General features: G+C 42.1%; 1 protein-coding gene across 1 annotated transcript in view; it reads right to left on the bottom strand.

The window, feature by feature from the left end:
* KNL1 (kinetochore scaffold 1) overlaps positions 1–18,275 on the bottom strand; it is a 45,521-nt gene that overhangs the window by 6,634 nt on the left and 20,612 nt on the right. The window contains exons 11-22 of the mRNA XM_084845429.1: positions 17,500–17,647; positions 16,124–16,191; positions 15,643–15,741; positions 15,067–15,182; positions 13,154–13,244; positions 12,471–12,587; positions 11,190–11,277; positions 10,605–10,688; positions 9,873–9,912; positions 9,661–9,762; positions 9,072–9,172; positions 6,166–6,234 (exon numbers count right to left, since the gene is read on the bottom strand). Coding sequence (XP_084701555.1) covers positions 6,166–6,234; positions 9,072–9,172; positions 9,661–9,762; positions 9,873–9,912; positions 10,605–10,688; positions 11,190–11,277; positions 12,471–12,587; positions 13,154–13,244; positions 15,067–15,182; positions 15,643–15,741; positions 16,124–16,191; positions 17,500–17,647 — 1,123 coding nt within the window. The remainder of the gene's footprint in view (positions 1–6,165; positions 6,235–9,071; positions 9,173–9,660; positions 9,763–9,872; positions 9,913–10,604; positions 10,689–11,189; positions 11,278–12,470; positions 12,588–13,153; positions 13,245–15,066; positions 15,183–15,642; positions 15,742–16,123; positions 16,192–17,499; positions 17,648–18,275) is intronic.

Genomic DNA, 18,275 nt, shown 5'->3' with positions numbered 1-18,275 from the left:
CACCACCTCCTTGTCGTGGTCAGATCACTATCTGGTGACATTGGACTTCTCAGTTCCACAACCCCTCCGCAGGGGTAGAGGACCCATTAAAATGGTCCGCCCCAGGCATCTTATGGATCTGAAAGGATTCCTGAACGCACTTAGGGATTCTGTGGAGCACGCAACGGCCACTCAGTCAAGGCCCTGGTGGGTGGCTGGAATGCTGCAATCACTGGGGCATTAGATCAGGTGGCTCTGAGATGCCCTCTCCCCCTGAACAGGGTTCAAACTGCACCATGGTTCAATCCGTGGTTACGAGCTCTGAAATGGGAGGTGAGACGGCTAGAGCAACGGTGGCGGAAGTCTCGCTCCGAAGACTATTGGGCTAGAGCTGTATCTTCACCCTATCATGTGGCAATGAAGGCAGCAAAGAAGGAATACTATGCTGCCTCTATCGCATCCACAGAGTGCTGTCCCAAGAGGCTGTTCCAAGTGGTCCGGAGCCTGGTCGGTCCAGTGGCTCCAGAACCACTGGAGCATTCTAAGGCCTCCTGTGAGGCCTTGGTAAGGCACTTTGCAGATAAAATTGATCAGGTTAGGAGTGTTACTCTGTGCACCGTGGATACAGTTAACGAGCAAGAGGTGGCCTGTGGCAAACCAGTTTTGTGGGATCGGTTCCAGCTTCTTCCTTCTGATGAAGTGGGCAAGGTGCTTTCATCTTTAAGGCCGACCACCTGCTTACTTGATCCTTGCCCATCTTGGCTCATTATGGGCTGCAGAGAGAGACTGGGTGAGGGGATCAGGGCAGTGGTGAACGCCTCCTTTGAGGAGGGAGTGATGCCATCAGCCCTCAAGGAGGCAGTGATAAGACCGCTCTTAAAGAAGCCCTCCTTGGATCTCCAAGTTTTGAACAACTTTCGCCCAGTCTCAAATCTGCCATTTTGGGGGCAAGATCATTGAGCAGGTGGTGGTGATGCAGCTGAAGGCACACGTGGAAGAAGGTGATTATCTAGACCCATTTCAGTCGGGCTTCAGGCCTTGGCATGGGACAGAAATGGCTTTGGTCGCTTTGGTGGATGATATGAGGAGGGCTTTGGATAGGGGTGAATGCTCCTTCCTTGCTCTCCTCGACCTCTCAGCGGCTTTTGATACCGTTGACCACGGTATCCTCCTGGACCGCCGGGAGGAATAGGCACTGGAGACATCGTATTACGGTGGTTCCGGTCCTTCCTCTCTGGCAGGTACCAAAGGGTAGCACTGGGAGTGGAGGTGTCGGACCTGTGGCCGATTACGTGTGGGGTGCCACAGGGTTCCATTGTCTCCTCGATGCTATTTAACATCTATGTGAAGCCGCTGGGGGCTATCATCAGGAGGTTGAGGGTGCAGTGTCATCAATATGCGGATGACACGCAGCTCTACCTCTCGTTCAAATCTGATCACATCACTCTCGTGCTGAAGGAGCTGCGCTGGTTGTTTTCCGGGCCAAATTCAAGGTGTTGGTTTTGATCTTTAAAACCCTATGTGGTTCTGGCCCAGCCTATATCAAGGAGCACCTCCAGCAACACCAGACAGGCCACTTAACAAGATCAGCCTCAGATGGCCTTCTCTCTGTCCCATCAGCCAGGACAGCTAGGCTGATGAGGACGAGGGAGAGGGCCTTCTCTGTGGTGGCCCCCAATCTGTGGTGGCCCCCAATCTGTGGAACTCCGCCATGCCCCCTCTTTAATGAGCTTCTGCCATGCATTGAAAACTTGGTTATTCAGGCAGGCATTTGGGGTGGGTTAGGGTGTTTCTAAATAATGTTTTAATGTATAATTTTACTGTTTTAAATCGTACCATTGTACATTGCCCAGAGTGGCCGGGTGACCGGCCAGATGGGCGATTAAGAAATTTAATAAATAAATAAAACTATATTCAGGGATTTATTTATTTTTGTATGGAGAAGCGTTCAGCCACACAAGCCTCACCTGCAGTCTGAAAAAGGCATGGCCCCCAAACAGGCTTATCTCATTTTCAGCAAGTCAGCAGCAAAATTGGTTCAAGTGAAGAACGAAGCAGTGTTTGGAGCTCAGCTACACTGGCTTGCCAGAGCCCCAAGCCAAATGAAATGCTACTTTTCCAAAGCTCTTGCCCAATACAAATAGTGCTTTCATATCAGCACCAGGCTTTTACATTAGTAATACTACTTATCTACCACTTCCCTCACTACTTTTTTGATGGTTCTACTACTTCTCCCTAGGATCATGTCTAGGCTTCACATTGTGGAATCACATCAGCAGTAGAGAAAGTATCACACTTAGAAAGCACTCTCAATATGTGGAAAGGCCACCTTATCATCAACTCACTGCACTGCAGGAACAGAAGAAGATACACTGAACTATCCATGAAGGTTCTTTTTGCTCAGATTGGACAAGGGCGTCTTGAGATGGGTGACCAGCCCCATCACTTTAGCACATAGGACTTTTAAAACATTTCTTCCTTTTCTTCTGGGAGGATTTCCCCTCCAGTTTAGGAATGTACACAAGCTGAGGAAGAAATGTACCTTCAAAACAACAGCTAAATCTTAAGGGGGGGAAAATATAGCAAAACCCATACACCGAACAACAGTGCTCAACTTGCTGAGTACATTCTCACTACCCAGGTGGGTGTAGAAGGGAAGGGAGGACCCTCCATCCTTCCAATGAGCAGGATCAGAGCTGGCCAGGCCAGGCCATGATGCCCACCTTCAGTATGAGCAGGAAAAAACCTTCACAATAAGTCCACTATCTCTTTTTCACTCAGTGGAGAAGGGTGTCCTGAGATGGAATGTTGAATATCAGCCTATATAATCCCAGGTGGTGAGCAAGCCCATCTGGTTATCGCAGTCTTTTGTGACTATCTGTTTTGATGTTGATCTGAGCAGGTGATTGTCCAAGTAAGAATGCAGACTCCCTGAACTATCATAGTAGTCCAAGATCCCATGTCAAAATACTTACATCATCAGGTACAAAGGGTTTGGCTATCCACACTTGTTATAAGAGTTGTGGCATCTCCAGAACTCCCAGTCTTATGAACAACTGAGTTGTCTAGTGGTGGCAGGTCCCCCCTACCTTTCTGGTGCCAATAATTACATAATTAAGGTATGCATGAAAAAAACAGTATCTTTGGGGGAATAGTGTACATAATTCCGAAATTTCTAGTTTGACTAACTTTCTTGGGGGACTATTAATTATGTCATATGGTATATAGCTGAAAGTGATACTACTCAGTAGAGATCACTTGCCTGAATCTTAAAATATACAGTCTGACTGCTTTAGATGGGGCTGGTCCCAAATCAAATCATTTAATATGGTCAGAGTCATAACAACTTCCACAGTACTGAACTGGAACTACGCTCGTTAATTCTGAAATTAGTAACTACCTTAAAGGAATTTGGAGTGAAGGCAGTGGCTGTCTAAAGCGAGTGGAGAGGAAATGCTTGGATCCCTGAGGAAGATGGGGCTTACCCAGTCTCACTGATTATGTCCTAGGAGGTCCAAGCTACTATTGTGGGTGGACGTTATCTAATGGTTGCTGCGGCTTCTGACTCTTTGGTGCTAAGCCTGGCTTCAGTTGCAGCAGATATTGTTTGTGTGTCTAGGTTGGGGATTGGGGTCCCCTCCCATTGGATCTGTGTGACCTGTACACTCTGGAGAACCCAGAAGCACTTATCTTCTGTGAGTTTCTCCAGGCTAGGCTGTAATCTGACAACGGTCTTGTGCTGCTCATGGCTAACCCTAACAAGCCTCCAGATTTAACTAGTAATTAGGAGGGGAGAACTGAGAGAAGCCTCTGAAAAAAGAGAAACAGAAAGAAGCATCCACTGAAGTGGACGGAGCTTATTATGGAGTCTACTCTGGTGACAGTGATGGTGGCAAAAAGGGAGTTCTTTTCCACCATCATTGCATCTTCTCAGTCATCCAATGGAGCTTTTCCAAATGGTTCATGGCCTGCTACAATCTGGGCCAGGAAGAGAAACAGTGGAACCCTCAGTAGCATGCTTTGACACGTTCGCACAGCATTCTGAAGACAAAGTCACTCAAATCCATCATGAATTGGACACCACAATTAATGTAGTTCCATTAGCAGAGGTGCCCAGAGCACCATCTGGTTCCGTTTTACTGGATGAGTTTCTGTTGCTGAGGCCCAAGGGTGTGGACAAGGTGCTTGACCAAGTCTGGTCAACCACCTCTGTGCTTGACCTTTGCCCTTCATGGCTTATTACATCTAAAAGGGAAGAGATATCTGGCTGGATCCAGACTATAAATTCCTCCTTGAGAGGGAATGGTGCTGGCCTCTTTAAAGTAGGCAGTAATTAGACCACTCCTGAAAAAGCCTAACCTGGACCCAGATGATGTTAACAACTACAGGCCAGAAGCCAACATCCCCTTCCTGGGCAAGATGCTTGAGCGGGTGGTTGCTGGTCAGCTCCAGGCACTCTTGAATGAAACTGGTTATCTAGACCCATTTTGATCTTTGTCAAGAGAGGGACAAGGAGAGTGCAACCCTGTTGATCCTCTTGGACCTCTCATCAGCTTTTGATGCCACCAACCATGGTATCCTTCTGGTTAGGTTGTCTGGGTTGGGAGTTGGAGGCAATGGGCTGCAGTGGTTCTGCCCCTACTTTGGTGGCCAATTCCAGAAGGTGGTGCTGGGGGATTATTGCTCTGTGCATTGGCAGCTATGCTATGGGGTTCCACAGGGCTCTAGTCTATCCCTCATGCTGTTCAACATCTACATGAAACTGCTGGGGAGGTTAGCTGGAGGTATGGGCTGAGATGTCATGAATATGCAGATGACACCCAGCTCTCTTCTCTCCTTTTCATCATATACAAGTAAGGCAGTTCTGAATCAGTGCCTGGGCATGGTAATGGACCAGATGAGGGCCAATAAGTTGAGACTCAATCCAGACAAGATGGAGGTACTGTTACTGGGTGGCTCATCTGCCCGGCCAAGTGATGTTCAATCTGTTCTGGAAGGGGTTGCACTCCCCCTAAAGGATCAGCTTTATAGTTTGGGAGTGCTCTTGGATCCAGCATTGTCACTAGAGGCACAGGTGAATGCGGCGGCATGGAGCAACGTTTATCAGCTTAGGCTGATATACCAACTATGCCCTTATCTGGACAGAGATAGCCAAGCTACAGTTATCCATGCTGCTAATCTCTTGTCTGGATTACTGCAATATGTTATACACTGGGGCTACCTTTGAAAACAGTGTGGAAACTTCAGCTCGTCCAAAACAGGGCAGCAAAATTGTTAATTGGGACTGGCCGACATGATCATATTGTGCCAGTACTTTTCCACCTGCACTGGCTACCAGTCCATGGTTTAATGTGCTGGTATTGACTTGGGGCCAGGTTACCTGAAGGATCGTCTCTTCCCATATATACCTGCCCAGACCCTAAGATTGTTGTCAGTGGTCCTTCTCTGTGAACCTACCTAAAGTAAGTGAGGTGGGTGGCTACTAAGAAGACGGCCTTTTCTGCTGTGGCACCCTGGCTGTGGAATGAGCTTCCCAGAGATGCTCACCTGGCGCCTACGTTGTGCTCTTTCCGGTGCCAGGTGAAGATCTTATTTTCCCAGGCATTTTAGTCTTTCAGTTTCAGTTTAAATCTGTTACAGTATTTTAAATCTTTGCATTGCTGCTAGGTTTTATTTTGGTTTTTACTTCTATTTTATACTGTAGTTTTAAACTTTTATATTGTATCTTATGTTGCATTTTATGGTTTTAATTGTTGTGAACCACCCAGAGAGCTTTGGCTATTGGGCGGTACAGAAATGCAAATAAATACATAAATAAATGCAGGAGCTGCCCATTTCAGGATGCTCTCCACTGCTGAGTGAGCATTATTGAGTCTGACTCATGGATAACTTTGAATTGTTTTAATAGCTTGAAAGGATACGTTACTTGGTTTAAATGACTGTCTTTGCTTGAAAAGTTGTTTGCCTCAATTTGATAGTTTCACTATTGACTGAATGTTCCTCCATATAAAAAATGTTTATACGGGTTGTTCAAATATAGAAAAAATACATAGAAAAGTAAAGGCACTTTACAATAGGCTGCTTTTCATATTTTCTTAAAGTTTGACAACAACATTTCACATGAGACGTTGGAAAATACAGATTTCCTTTCAGCAACAGGGTCATAAACACACTTCAGAGGCTTACCATCCAGTAGTGATTCGAAGTTCAAACTTGCAATCTTCTGGCAGACCTTGTTGCTGGAAATAGCACCATCTATGAGAAAGCAAACACAGCATGAGGAATACTTCTGAATGAAGCCTAGTTTTCACAGAAGTGGACAATCTATGGCTTGGGCCCATTTCAGATTGCATCTCAGGGCTTGCATGACTGAGAGGGAACCCTACATTTATGGGAAAAAGACTAGACCCTGACGTGGCTGGTTTCTGTGCAAACTGCTTTTTTTCACTGCTGGTATGGAGGAGTATTCGATCATGCAAGCCCCTACCTGTAACTTGAAGTGGACCAGCTCAAACACAGATTGACCATTTCATTCATTCATCTGTCCCTCCCTCCGGACAGCTTACAAAAGTTGCAATTTCATAAAACAATGATATAAAACAGACAATAAAAGAGCCAAGGTCAGCAGTTAAAATCAAACAATAAGAATATTGTATGCCTCACAGAATTTTTTTTTGCCAGAAATAAAAAGGTTCTCAACAATTGGCAAAAAACAGAGAGGGAGAGGGCTAACTGTACTTCAGGGTTAAGGTGTTCCCTAATCTCGGTGCAGCTACTGAGCAGGCCCCTTGTTGTGTCCCACACAGCCATGCTTCCACAACAGACAGAACACGAAGATGTATCAGAGCTTAGGAAATTAGCAGGATTGTATGGTCCCCAAGGTAACCTAGACCTAAGCTATTTAGGACTTTAAAGGTAATCACCAACACTGGTGAATTGTGCCTGGAAACAAAATGGTAACCAGATGACCAAAATGGTAACCCATGGGTAAACACCCACCACCATTCTTGCAGCTGCATTCTGGACCAACTGGAACTTCCAAAGGCACCCTGTGTAGAGTACATTTCAATAATCCAACCTGAAAGTAAGCCAGGCATGTGTTACTGTGGTCAGGTCTGACCTCCTCAGGAATGGGCACAACTGGCATATTAGTCTAAGCTGGCCAAAGAGACTCTTGGCCACAGTTGCCACCTGGTCATCCAGCATAAAGTCAAACCGAGGAGCACCCTCAGACTGAGAACTTGATTCTTCAAGGGAAGTACTACCCCATCCCAAACAGGCTGAATCCCTATTCCAGAGACTATCTCCTTCCTGACCAGGACCACCTATCTTGTCTGGATTAAGCCTCAATGTGTTAGCCCTCATCAACCCCATGATTACCTCCAGGCTCTCATTAAGAGCATCACCAGCTTTTATTTTATTTTATTTATTATTAAATTTATTAATTGCCCATCTGGCTGGTCACCCAGCCACTCTGGGCGATGTACAGCGTACAATAAAACAGTTTAAAACAATAAAATTCTACAGTAAAAACATTTTCTAAAATACCCTAACCCACCCCAAATGCCTGCCTGAACAACCACGTTTTTAATGCACGACGGAAGCTCATTAAAGAGGGGGCATGGCGGAGTTCCCTAGGGAGGGAGTTCCACAGAGTGGGGGCCACCACAGAAAAGGCCCTCTCCCTTGTCCCCACCAGTCTAGCTGTCCTGGCTGATGGGACAGAGAGAAGGCCATCCGAGGCTGATCTTGTTAAGCGGCCTGTCTGGTGTTGCTGGAGGCACTCCTTAAGATAGACTGGGCCGGAACCATATAGGGTTTTAAAGGTCAAAACCAACACCTTGAATTTGGCCCAGAAAACAACTGGTAACCAGTGCAACTCCTTCAGCACTGGAATGATGTGATCTCGCCGGGGGCTGCCTTTAATCAGGCGAGCCGCCGCGTTCTGTACCAGCTGCAGCTTCCTTGGTATTTCATGAAAAAGAGAAATAGAGTTGTGTCTTAACTGCATATTGGTGACAATGTACTCCAAATCCCTGGATGATCTCTCTCAACGGTTCTAAGTAACTGTTCAATAACATGGAGGACAAGACTGATTCCTGCAGGATGCCATAAATCAAGGGTTAAGGGACCAAGCAGGAGTCCTCCTCTCAAACACCACCTTCTGGAATTATCCCTCAAGAAAGGCTTGGAACTATTGCAAATGTTTCTTACTAAATCCATCCCCACAAAGTGGTCCAGAAGAATATCAGGTACAATGGCATTGAACACTGTTTAGAGGTCCAGCAGAAACAACAGGGACATACTCCCCCTGTCCAGTTGCCAGCACAAATAGTCTATGAAGGTGACTAAAGCTGTTTCAGTCCCAAAACTGGGCCTGAAGCCAGACTGAAATAGGTCTAAATAATTTATATGATCTGAGAACCCCTAGAGCGGAGATGCCACTACACCATTGCATATCTTGCCCAGGAATAGCAAATTTGAGACTGGCCAGATATTATCCAACATGGTGGAATCCAAAGATGCTTTTTCAACAAAGGTCTCACAATAGTCATCTTAAGACTGGATAACCTATGCCTTCCTCAAAAGGAGGCATTCATCACTATCCTTACTCAGTTGACCAAGCCTTTTCTTTAGCCAGGATGGGCAAGGATCAAGCTCACAAGTGGTTGATATCACACTACCAAAGACCTTGTCTACATCCTCAGGCTGTACAAACTGAAATGTATCCATCACAACCATGTCACTCAATAAAACTGAAGATAAAGAACCTTTTCTGTCTGCATCAGTGGCATGCTGTTTTTTCAGATTTGATGCTCTGATCAAAGCTCTCAGATTTATGAATAGGAACAGTTTTACCTCTTAATCAGTTTTAATTATCGAATCTGACATGGTGTTTTATGACTTAATTTTTTTTAATGATATTTTGTGAGCAGCCCTAAGGCTTCTCTGGGACCATATGGCAGGATAAAATTTTCACAACCGAAACAAAATAGCCTTAAACATACATCAGTATAGTGGTTCTTTTATGCTTTTATGTATCCCTTCTGCTGTTTATACCAGACAGAGTTCCTGCTATTTTTGCAACTTACCAACAGGAAGCCCAAGCCCAACAGTGAGCTCAATAGAATCATAAAGGAAGGTGAAAACTGCCTGGTGATCATTCCATTCTTTCATCACCCACTCAGAGAAGCTACAAAAAGAAAGAAAAACAATCATACAATAAAAAATTAATTCATCAGAAGACATTAAGGGAGATAAGACATGCACCCATATTGGCACGTTAGCAATTATATCTCTGTTTTTTAAAAGTGGGGTTCAGTAGTCATGAACTACTTTCTCCAAAACATCTTCCCTCTCTGCAAACTGAAGAACTTTAAATTAAATCTCCATTATCTTACATAGCTATAATTTCAGCATCTAATGAAAACGTAATTAAATATAAGTTTCCCAAGCAGTAAAAATCATCTCTATAAAGACCATGCCATCCCTGTTTGAAGGTGAAGAGAGTCATGAACAAACCCAACCACACTCTAGATTCACTGCTGATATGATTAATGGTATTCCTGAGTTTCATCCTAAGTAAATAGGGACAAGTTATGCGAGTAAGGAACTAAATGGACAGTGAGTGGCATCACAGTAAGGTTGACTTGAATTTATGAAGTAATTGAATTTACTTACTTGTATTTCTCCATGAGTTCCTGACAGCTTTTTGCATCTTCCTGGAGATGGCTTATCTCTGAAACTATCTGTTGCTTTTTCTCTCTCAGATTTGATTGATCTCTACAGGAGTCCAACAAAAAAAGTGAAACATAAGCAAAATTCTGTGAATAGCGCTAAACCAAGATACAATAGGATGCAAATACAAGTCAAAACCTTATGCTAAATACTACCTTTGAAGAGCTTCCTCTTGGGCTCTGTGGTTTTCCAGCTCTAAAGAATGGGGAAAAAACATACATGAAGAATCAAGTAGATGACAAGCTTAGCTGTTTCTTCTGATTAAGTAGGTCTAGTTCCCAACAAGCTAAGTTTTCTCCCTAAAAGTAAAATCATACTTAGTGAAATCTCTACATGGAAATAATTTGTGTAGGATTAAGTGAATCCTACATGTAGGGCTTCATATATGATGATCCTACAGGCATATGGTTTACATGCACTGGGAAGAAGCCGCAAGCCACAGCTTTCCAAAGCATAGTTAACATCCAACATTGCACAAGCAGACTTCCGATTATCCAATGGAACTTCCCTTTCCTTTCCTTCCCACTACACCCCCCAAAATCTGCTCTGGAGAATGCCTCAACCCTCCAAAGCAGATTTTGGGGGCATGTAGGCAAGGACAGCTCATTTGCCAACAGAGTCTGTTCCACTGGACAGACAATGTTGGATTTCACCCCATGTATTTCACATAGTATACCTACGGATCTCCGTGAGGAATTTCATCAGTCAAAGCAACTATAAGTATGGGAAAATATTATCTTCATTTTTAAGCAATGCTAGGACAGAGGGATGAGTCCCTCTTGTGTTTCTCAAATAGTAACAAAGTTGGACATTATACGAATACCACCATCACCACTCCAACATTCATTCACAAACTTCTACATCATATATCTCAAGAGTCCAGTTACCTCTCTCAGTTTCTCTCAGCTTGGCTTCATATTCTGCAATGGCATCATTGACATCTGGCTCAGACTCTTCTAATGTAGCGGTTTCTAAAAGTCAAGTCATGTTTTACAAGAACATCTGATAAAATGGATTCTACTCCACAAAAACTTATAAGTGTTAGCCACAAGACAGTGTTGTTTTTGCTACAACAGACTAACAGAGCTATCCCTCTAAGTTCAAAGAAACAAGTAACTGAAGTTAGCTCTAGCAGAAAAATAGAGCTCCCAGGCTGTAGAACTCCCTGCCAAGGAAGGCTAGATTGGCTCCCTCTCTGCTGTCCTTCCACTGGCAAGCAAATACATTTTTATTCAAGCAGGCCTTTGTTGTGTAAGCTGGTCTGTTGGGCTGGTGCCGTTTTAATTCTGTTACTGTTGTGTTTTTAATGTATTTGTTTTATTATTGTTTTAATTAAGTTTGTATTTTTTAATATAGTTCCTATCACTGTAAACTGCCTTAGAGTGCCATTTTCTTGGTAGAAACGCAGGTGACAAATACAGTTAGTCAATTCATCATAGAAGTACATTGTCTAGAAACTTTTTAGGTTGTACCTGTCTCCAGGGCAACAATACATCTATCCATTTCTTTCAGAAGTTCATCCGCTTTAGCTAGTCTTGATTGTAGTTTTTCCCACTGGAACTTAAATGGAAATAACTGTATTTTTAGAACCTAATTTTTAGTTGTAATGTAATTTGTAGATTGTTGTATGGCTAGATTTGATCTTGGCAATGCCCTTTAGTAATGCCTGATGCTAACTCCTAACTAAAACCAGTTTAAAATATTCCTTATTTTAAACCTAAAATATGGTTAAACCTAATGGTCGCCCATACAGAGGACAGATCTGACCCATACATGCTGAATTTTAGCAACCTGGCAGCATAAGGTGCTCCTAGAGCTTTCACTGGGCCCCAAGTGAACCAGTTCTGTCAGTCATAGAACAATGCAGTACTAGACTGACATATATTAAAGATTAAGAACACACCAACATTTCTATGTCTTTTCACTACATTATTTGTATGAGGGGTAAAACTAACATAGACTCAGTTGATGCACTGGCTGGACTGTAGGGTTACGATGGTTCAAATGAGAACTCAGCTCAGTTTGCAGCCTTGATCAAGTCATTATTTCTAAACTTAACCTATCTCGCAAGTCAGTGAGGATAAAGGAGAAGAATTACGAACTATGTTGCAAACTAACAGAGCTGTATAACAGGATAACATTATATACTTTTAACTATAGCGCTAAAGGCTACCTTCAAACTATCCCACCCCCAAAAAACTTGAGATGCCCTAAAATGAAACTAATACTAATGATCGTAGTAGAATCTATTACAGTCACAAGTACTAGACTAATGGTAGGACATCTCAGGTGTTTTGACTAATGGTACTATGCCATTTCAAAGTAAAGTCCAAACTGCATGGAAGCAATATCTTACATCCATATAAACTGCCATTTCTCCATTTTATTCTTTATTATGAAAAGTGAAGAAATATCCAGCGCCAAAATGTGTTTAAGTACATGAGGGAGGAGAGGGGAATCTATTTTTCAGAGAGTATATCAGGTAGTTCTGTTAATTTGTTCATAGTTCCAAATACGCAGCAGTTACAACGTTGGACTCCACCAAGGAGACTTAAATTCCAATCCCATGAAGTTAATTCATGGCCAGTCATCATCTCTCAGCCTAACCTATCTCAGAGCAGTCTTTTGAGGAAAACAGGACAACCCTATATATGCTACCTTGTGCTCACTGGAAGAATGGTGGGATTCATAAAGGATATACATAATTTCTGTGCCCAACAAATACCTCACACTGGCTGCTTGAAATAATTTACCTGTGCACTCTGCACCAACTTTGTATATAAGTTTGCTTTTCCTCTGTGAGCAAGAACTTTACTCATCTTGGTGAAACAGGATTTCCTTTTGTTCAGCTCTGCTCCAAAGCTATTCAACTGTGGTGGAATTTAAGATAGTAAGAGGATAAGTAAAGAGAAAGGGACAAAGTTAATGGCATAGAAGCAGGCATATTGCAGTCACAATGGGTTGGATCCCAATATAGGCCATGCAATAGGGTTGGCAAAAGCAGACAACCCCCCTCCCCGCTCCCCATGGCAGCCCCTCTAGCCACCCACCCCCAATGCTACAAAGAGGATTGCAGGAACCTGCTGAATAAAGTATGCTGTGGTGTGGGGGGCTGAGGGGGAAGGGGAGATCCTCAGAAATCAGGCAGAGGCACATTCCATGAGTTTAACAGTATAAGGGTCCTCAATATCCAGCAAGTTTATTGGTATGAGGGTCATCTGTGTGTTGACATATCCTTTTTTTAATATTACCCAACCCAGAAGAACAGTTCACTGTCATAAAAAAGGTAAACACATATGTGTTGGTAATGCGAAAAGAGGAACAGAGGGACAGCCAAGTTCAAGCAAAGCAATGTATGAAGGACTGCAACACTGGACCGCTGGTGTAGACTTATTCTAATAGCTACAATTATGCAAAATAAGATAGTTGTCCATACCTCCTCATCAGAACAGGTTCTCATTACTTCCCATAGACTTTTATGCACATTCACCAGAAGTTTATCTTGGTCAACTGCATGCAACTTTAATCTGAAATAATAAAAAAGGTATCTATGTCAACATTAGACTGCAGATGTGCTTCCCCTTTAGTCAATCCTGTCCTGAAATATATTATACTCCTCACCTTTTTAAACTTAAACTGTTGTAGCAGTTCTAAAAGACAAGACTTTTATTATCTGTACATTTGAATTTAACTACAGGATTCATTAATGCTGTCATTAATCTAATAGCATTAATAGAGCCTGATCCCAAACTCAGAACTAAGCAAGAACATACTGGCTGGGACCTGGAAGGCTCCAAGTGTGGCACTTAGATATCCCCAGTTTCTTCTTCTGACATCAGCTTCTTCTGCAATGTCAGAGGGCACTCCGTAGGATTTTCCTAACTTTTGAGAGCAGCCTTCTGGTATTTGTGAAAGAAAGGCCTCAGATGCCCTGATTTTTTTTATTATTTACCTCACATGGGCCTTTGGATCTCACATATTGTATTTTCTCTGCATAAGGATTATAAGCTATCTGCCTAAAGTCTTCTAAACTCTTAAAGATAAAAACTGCCTTTAAGAGGTTCAATTCAGATTACGAGATTCAGCAGCTCAGATTTTCTGCCCCATGAAGATCTATTATCTAACAGCATATTTTGCCTAAAATTTACTCAGATCTCTTGAACTTCAGTTACACATATCTGCTGTGCTCCTTCATCATGATCAAACATACCTACCTAATCCTGTTTGGATGATCAAACAGCCCACTGTAGCATATTTAAACTACAGAGGTTAGTGGTGTGTGCTGCCAGCTATTTTGAATATTCAAGCCTCAACCGTGGCTTGTTGTGTCATCCGAACCTGGCAGGGGTGAGTTGTGCAAGGGTCAAACAACCCTTACATAATCCTAAAACAGGCCATGGGTTCTGTGAGGGCCTCACATACAAACACACACATGGTTTCGGACAACACAACAAGCTGTGGTTGTGGCTTGAACTTTCAGGATTGCAGCTGCAGGCACTGCAGCTCATTGTGGCTTAAATAACCCATGATGAGCTGTGCCAATCATGCAAAACCAGTCAATATATGTCTTCACTCTGTTCTGCTCTGTTTACATAGCAAAGCAGTTGTGGAAACATCCCTACTTGAGCAAAAAAGACAACCATTGATATTTATCTGACTTTACACCAACAGGTGTAATTTGTGTAGTCTTGAGATCTTCTGCTAACCCTTTACTTCAAGTGCCTTCCTTATTGGATATGTACTATGTAACAAAGAAGAGGCTTTTTCAGTGGTAGTGCCACAGTTATGGAGTGTTCTCTAAAAAGATGGGCCCTCTAAAAAGATGTATTACAATCTTTTCAGCCCCAGATTAAAACATTTCTACTTTTCTAGGCATTTTGATTTGTTTAATGACTTAGCCTGCTGTATGTTTTAGTAGCTGCTTCATAATTTTATGGCTTTATTGTATATTTTAGTGTTTAATCGTTGATGTTCACTACTCTCGAATCTAGTGGATGAAGGGAAGAATACAAATGTTTTAAATTAAATAAAATTAAATAAGAGGGCCCTAATAAATGGATATGGCCAGGTGTTTCTGCTGTATCCTGGAAGGTCAGGAGCACAATTAAGAGTAGGAGGAAAAGCTAAACATAAAGATATTAGGATCACCTGAATTTTCTGGGCATACTCTAAGGAGGGCGAACCCCCTCAAAAATCTGTTTACAAGAGTTTACAAAACTCCAGTAACTATTACCTTGCAGACCCTATTAAAGAGATCAACTAACTACCAAATAATACTGCAACTCATGTCAGTTACATGTTCACAAAACAAGGACAAAGTTATATGAACAAAAATGCCAAACATCTTACTCTTCTATTATGTTGTAGAAAGCTTGACAATCTTCATCATAGGCCTCTAACTTGGGACGATAAATGTACTGGCTGAGAATTTCATCTTCTAGAGTAGGAGGTGTGGTGACTGCATACTACAGCGAAGAAGAAAAGCCCAACATTTAAGAATCCAAAAGGCATGATATACGCATAGGGAAGAATCACAGCCAAAGCTTGAATGTGTATTTCTTACTGCAGCAGTTCCAAAGAGACCAGCTGCTTTTGAAATTGCACAGTGGCTTCTTCAGAACTGCCAAGGAAGAAAAACATAACTAAACTTTGGCTGAGCTCAAGCTTAATCAAAATGCAGGTAATGGCTGCATGAAGAGCTATGAAGCCCCATATGGGTACCAATGGATCTCAGTTATTATCTAGTATAAATCATCACGTTTATTTAGAAATTGAGGTGGCAGCAATTTTAGAGTTTATCAGAAAGATAGCTAGAAAATGGAATAGATCTGATCAGTATCTATCACTACATAAATCTCAGGACAACTTAAAAATTAATAATTTACACATATTATGAAATGTGAATCTTTACATTTATATACTTACTTTGGGTGGGAGTTGACTCTGGCGAGGCTTCTGTATCACAGCATGAACTTGGAGGAGTGTAAAAAATTCACGGACTGTAATAGTACCTTCCTGCAATTTCTGAAAATGAAGAATCCAAGCATAATTACTTAAAATGTGCTTTTTATCATTCGAGAGTTTAAATCAAAAGCCACCAATATTTATTTTTTAATTTCATGTCATTTATAACCCGTTTTTCTGCATAAAAATGTGTTCTCTGCAGTGTATAAAAACAATTCATAAAAATACAAAGATTAAATCAAGAGCACTAAAAAGCAACCTCAACAAATGCAGCACAAAATCAAAACAGCAGCAAAATTAAACACCAAAAGCCTGTGTGAATAAAAATATGTTGGTTAACCATCTAAAACATCTCGAATCTCAATCAGAAGGGCATTCCACAATGTGGCAATATACTTCTTGATAGAGGCAGGAATTAGAGGGATTTCAGCTTCTGACTTACCTCCTGCAAATTTTGTTCACAAATACTGTCCATGAGAAGATGAGTCTCCATTTCATTATTTCGGTGAACTAAGAAGAAAAAGTAGATGTGCTGAACAAACAGGAAATTGTATACTCACAACACATCAATGCTAAGAAAATACCACTTCAGTCCGAATCAATTTGGCCTAATGGAGCAAAAGGATTTTTATTCTATTTTACTTAGGATTCTAGTCCTTTTTTAGATGATGTCCTGGCGATCTTTGAGATCTTCCCAATGAGAAATGCTTATACCCCAGGGATGGGGAACCTCTGGCCTGTGGGAGTCAGATACATCCCACCAGCTTCTCCTCCAGGTGCCACCCCCTCTCCCCTCCCAAACCAAAATCTATCATCTCTGATCAGCAGCTGATGAGAGACAAGAGATTTTCCCATCTGAGTCTCTCATTTCCAATCTCTGATTGGAGATGGATTTCCCTGTTCAGTCCACGTCCACCACCACCACCACCCTGCATTTAGGCTTTAAAAAATGGGCCCTGATGCATTTTCCTGGAGGTAATTTGGCCCTTGGGCTGAAAAAGTTTCCCTACCCTAATATACCCCAATCCATAGCACAGAGGTTTATTAATGGTGTAGGGAGTGAAGCAATTGTTCTCTAAAAATTCTTGAACCTAAAGTTAGCCAATAGTTATTTAGAAAATGTATATGATTTTCTAGCACGACTGCAAGGTATATCAGATCAGGAAACGGGGTATTTTGTTGAACATACCTTCCAACTATAGAGAAGTATTCCAGAGCACTGTTAGAGCCAGTATTTTGGATCATAAGATAGCAAGTTCACAGAAAGAAAGTCTCCCATCCCATCCCCTTTCCTCTTCTCCCCACATATCACCTCCCAAAAGCCTCTCTGGGGGATGGGGGCTGCTGGGGGAAGGACAGATTCCCCAAAATTGGGTGGACCTGTATTTGATTTGTGGCCATTCCACCTCCCTCCTCCAGCAGCCCCTTGCTTTAAGATCTTATTGAAATACAAAAACAAAAAGTCCTGAGATGCTACACACTTGGATAGGCTGTTGCATGGTTGCCTAAAGAGACAAAGCTATGCATATGCGTCCAGATCAGGATACAACATTTTGGCAAGTTATTTTGAGAGATCCCATATAGCTTTTATAAATATTAAAGCCCTTGGAAGACAAGATGCTAAACAGAGGAACAGACAGAGAACGACTTGTGTGAAATCATGTCCATCTCATTTGTATAGCCCTGCCTCTGAAGCAAGCCATTCTTGGAAACCCTTCATTGCTACAGGAGAAACATCAGTCACATACAGACTAACAGAGTTCCTTTATCTATTGGGTTAGCTGAAACCAGAGTAATCAGGTTAGAAAGGATTCTTACTACTGAAGTCTGTATCAGCCTTAACCGAGTCCAAAGAGCTGCTGTTGCTGTTTTGTGTCTTTTCCAAATTTGTAGCTATCACTTCTGGAACATTTTTACCTTCATAGATTTCTGCATGGTTATGAGCTACCACTGTGCTGGAGAGGGGCTAAAATTAAAATAGTAATTATTCAATACATATTATATTAGCAAGATTTCATTGTAAACATACAAAAATATTTCTTACTATTTGCTGTGGATTATCATAAGGAGCAAATTTTAAACTTTCCATGGTCGGATGTTATGCATAAGGTTGTCAGTTACACAGAAAGCCTTCTTAGGATACAGTCCTGTATTTACTTACCTAGGAGCAAGTCCTATTGAATTCAGTGGGGCTTAATTCTGAGTCAAAGCATAGAGGATTTCACTGTACATCCTGTTTACAATGGAAGTTCCCATATGGAATTTTCAATGGAAGTTTAAGTCCAGCAGACTTTCAAATGATAATGCTTGATCCAAAATAACAACAGAAGCTAGGCTTAAATTTAACATCCGTGTGTTGCTTCAAAGCCAACTTTGAGAAAAATGCTTAAGGCTAAAAAACAATTAAATACTGCTTAACAAAGGTTTAGCTCAGCTGTGTGCGCGCTAGCATACAGTAAGCCTCCAAAATATAGACATGGCTAATTTGAAGTGATGAATCACTCTTCATGATCCTAGTGGATTAACAAATGATATACTCAGTAATTAAGGGTGCAATTAAGGGCCAGTGGCTAGACAGCCATAGGACTGGTTGG

The sequence above is a fragment of the Heloderma suspectum genome, chromosome 1 (genome assembly GCF_057233095.1).
Source record: "Heloderma suspectum isolate Gila_16-S chromosome 1, 16-S_ref, whole genome shotgun sequence".
In the NCBI taxonomy this organism is placed as follows: Eukaryota; Metazoa; Chordata; class Lepidosauria; order Squamata; family Helodermatidae; genus Heloderma; species Heloderma suspectum.
The sequence above is the reverse complement of the archived record's forward strand: the minus strand, read 5'-3'. Positions and strand labels throughout refer to the sequence as shown.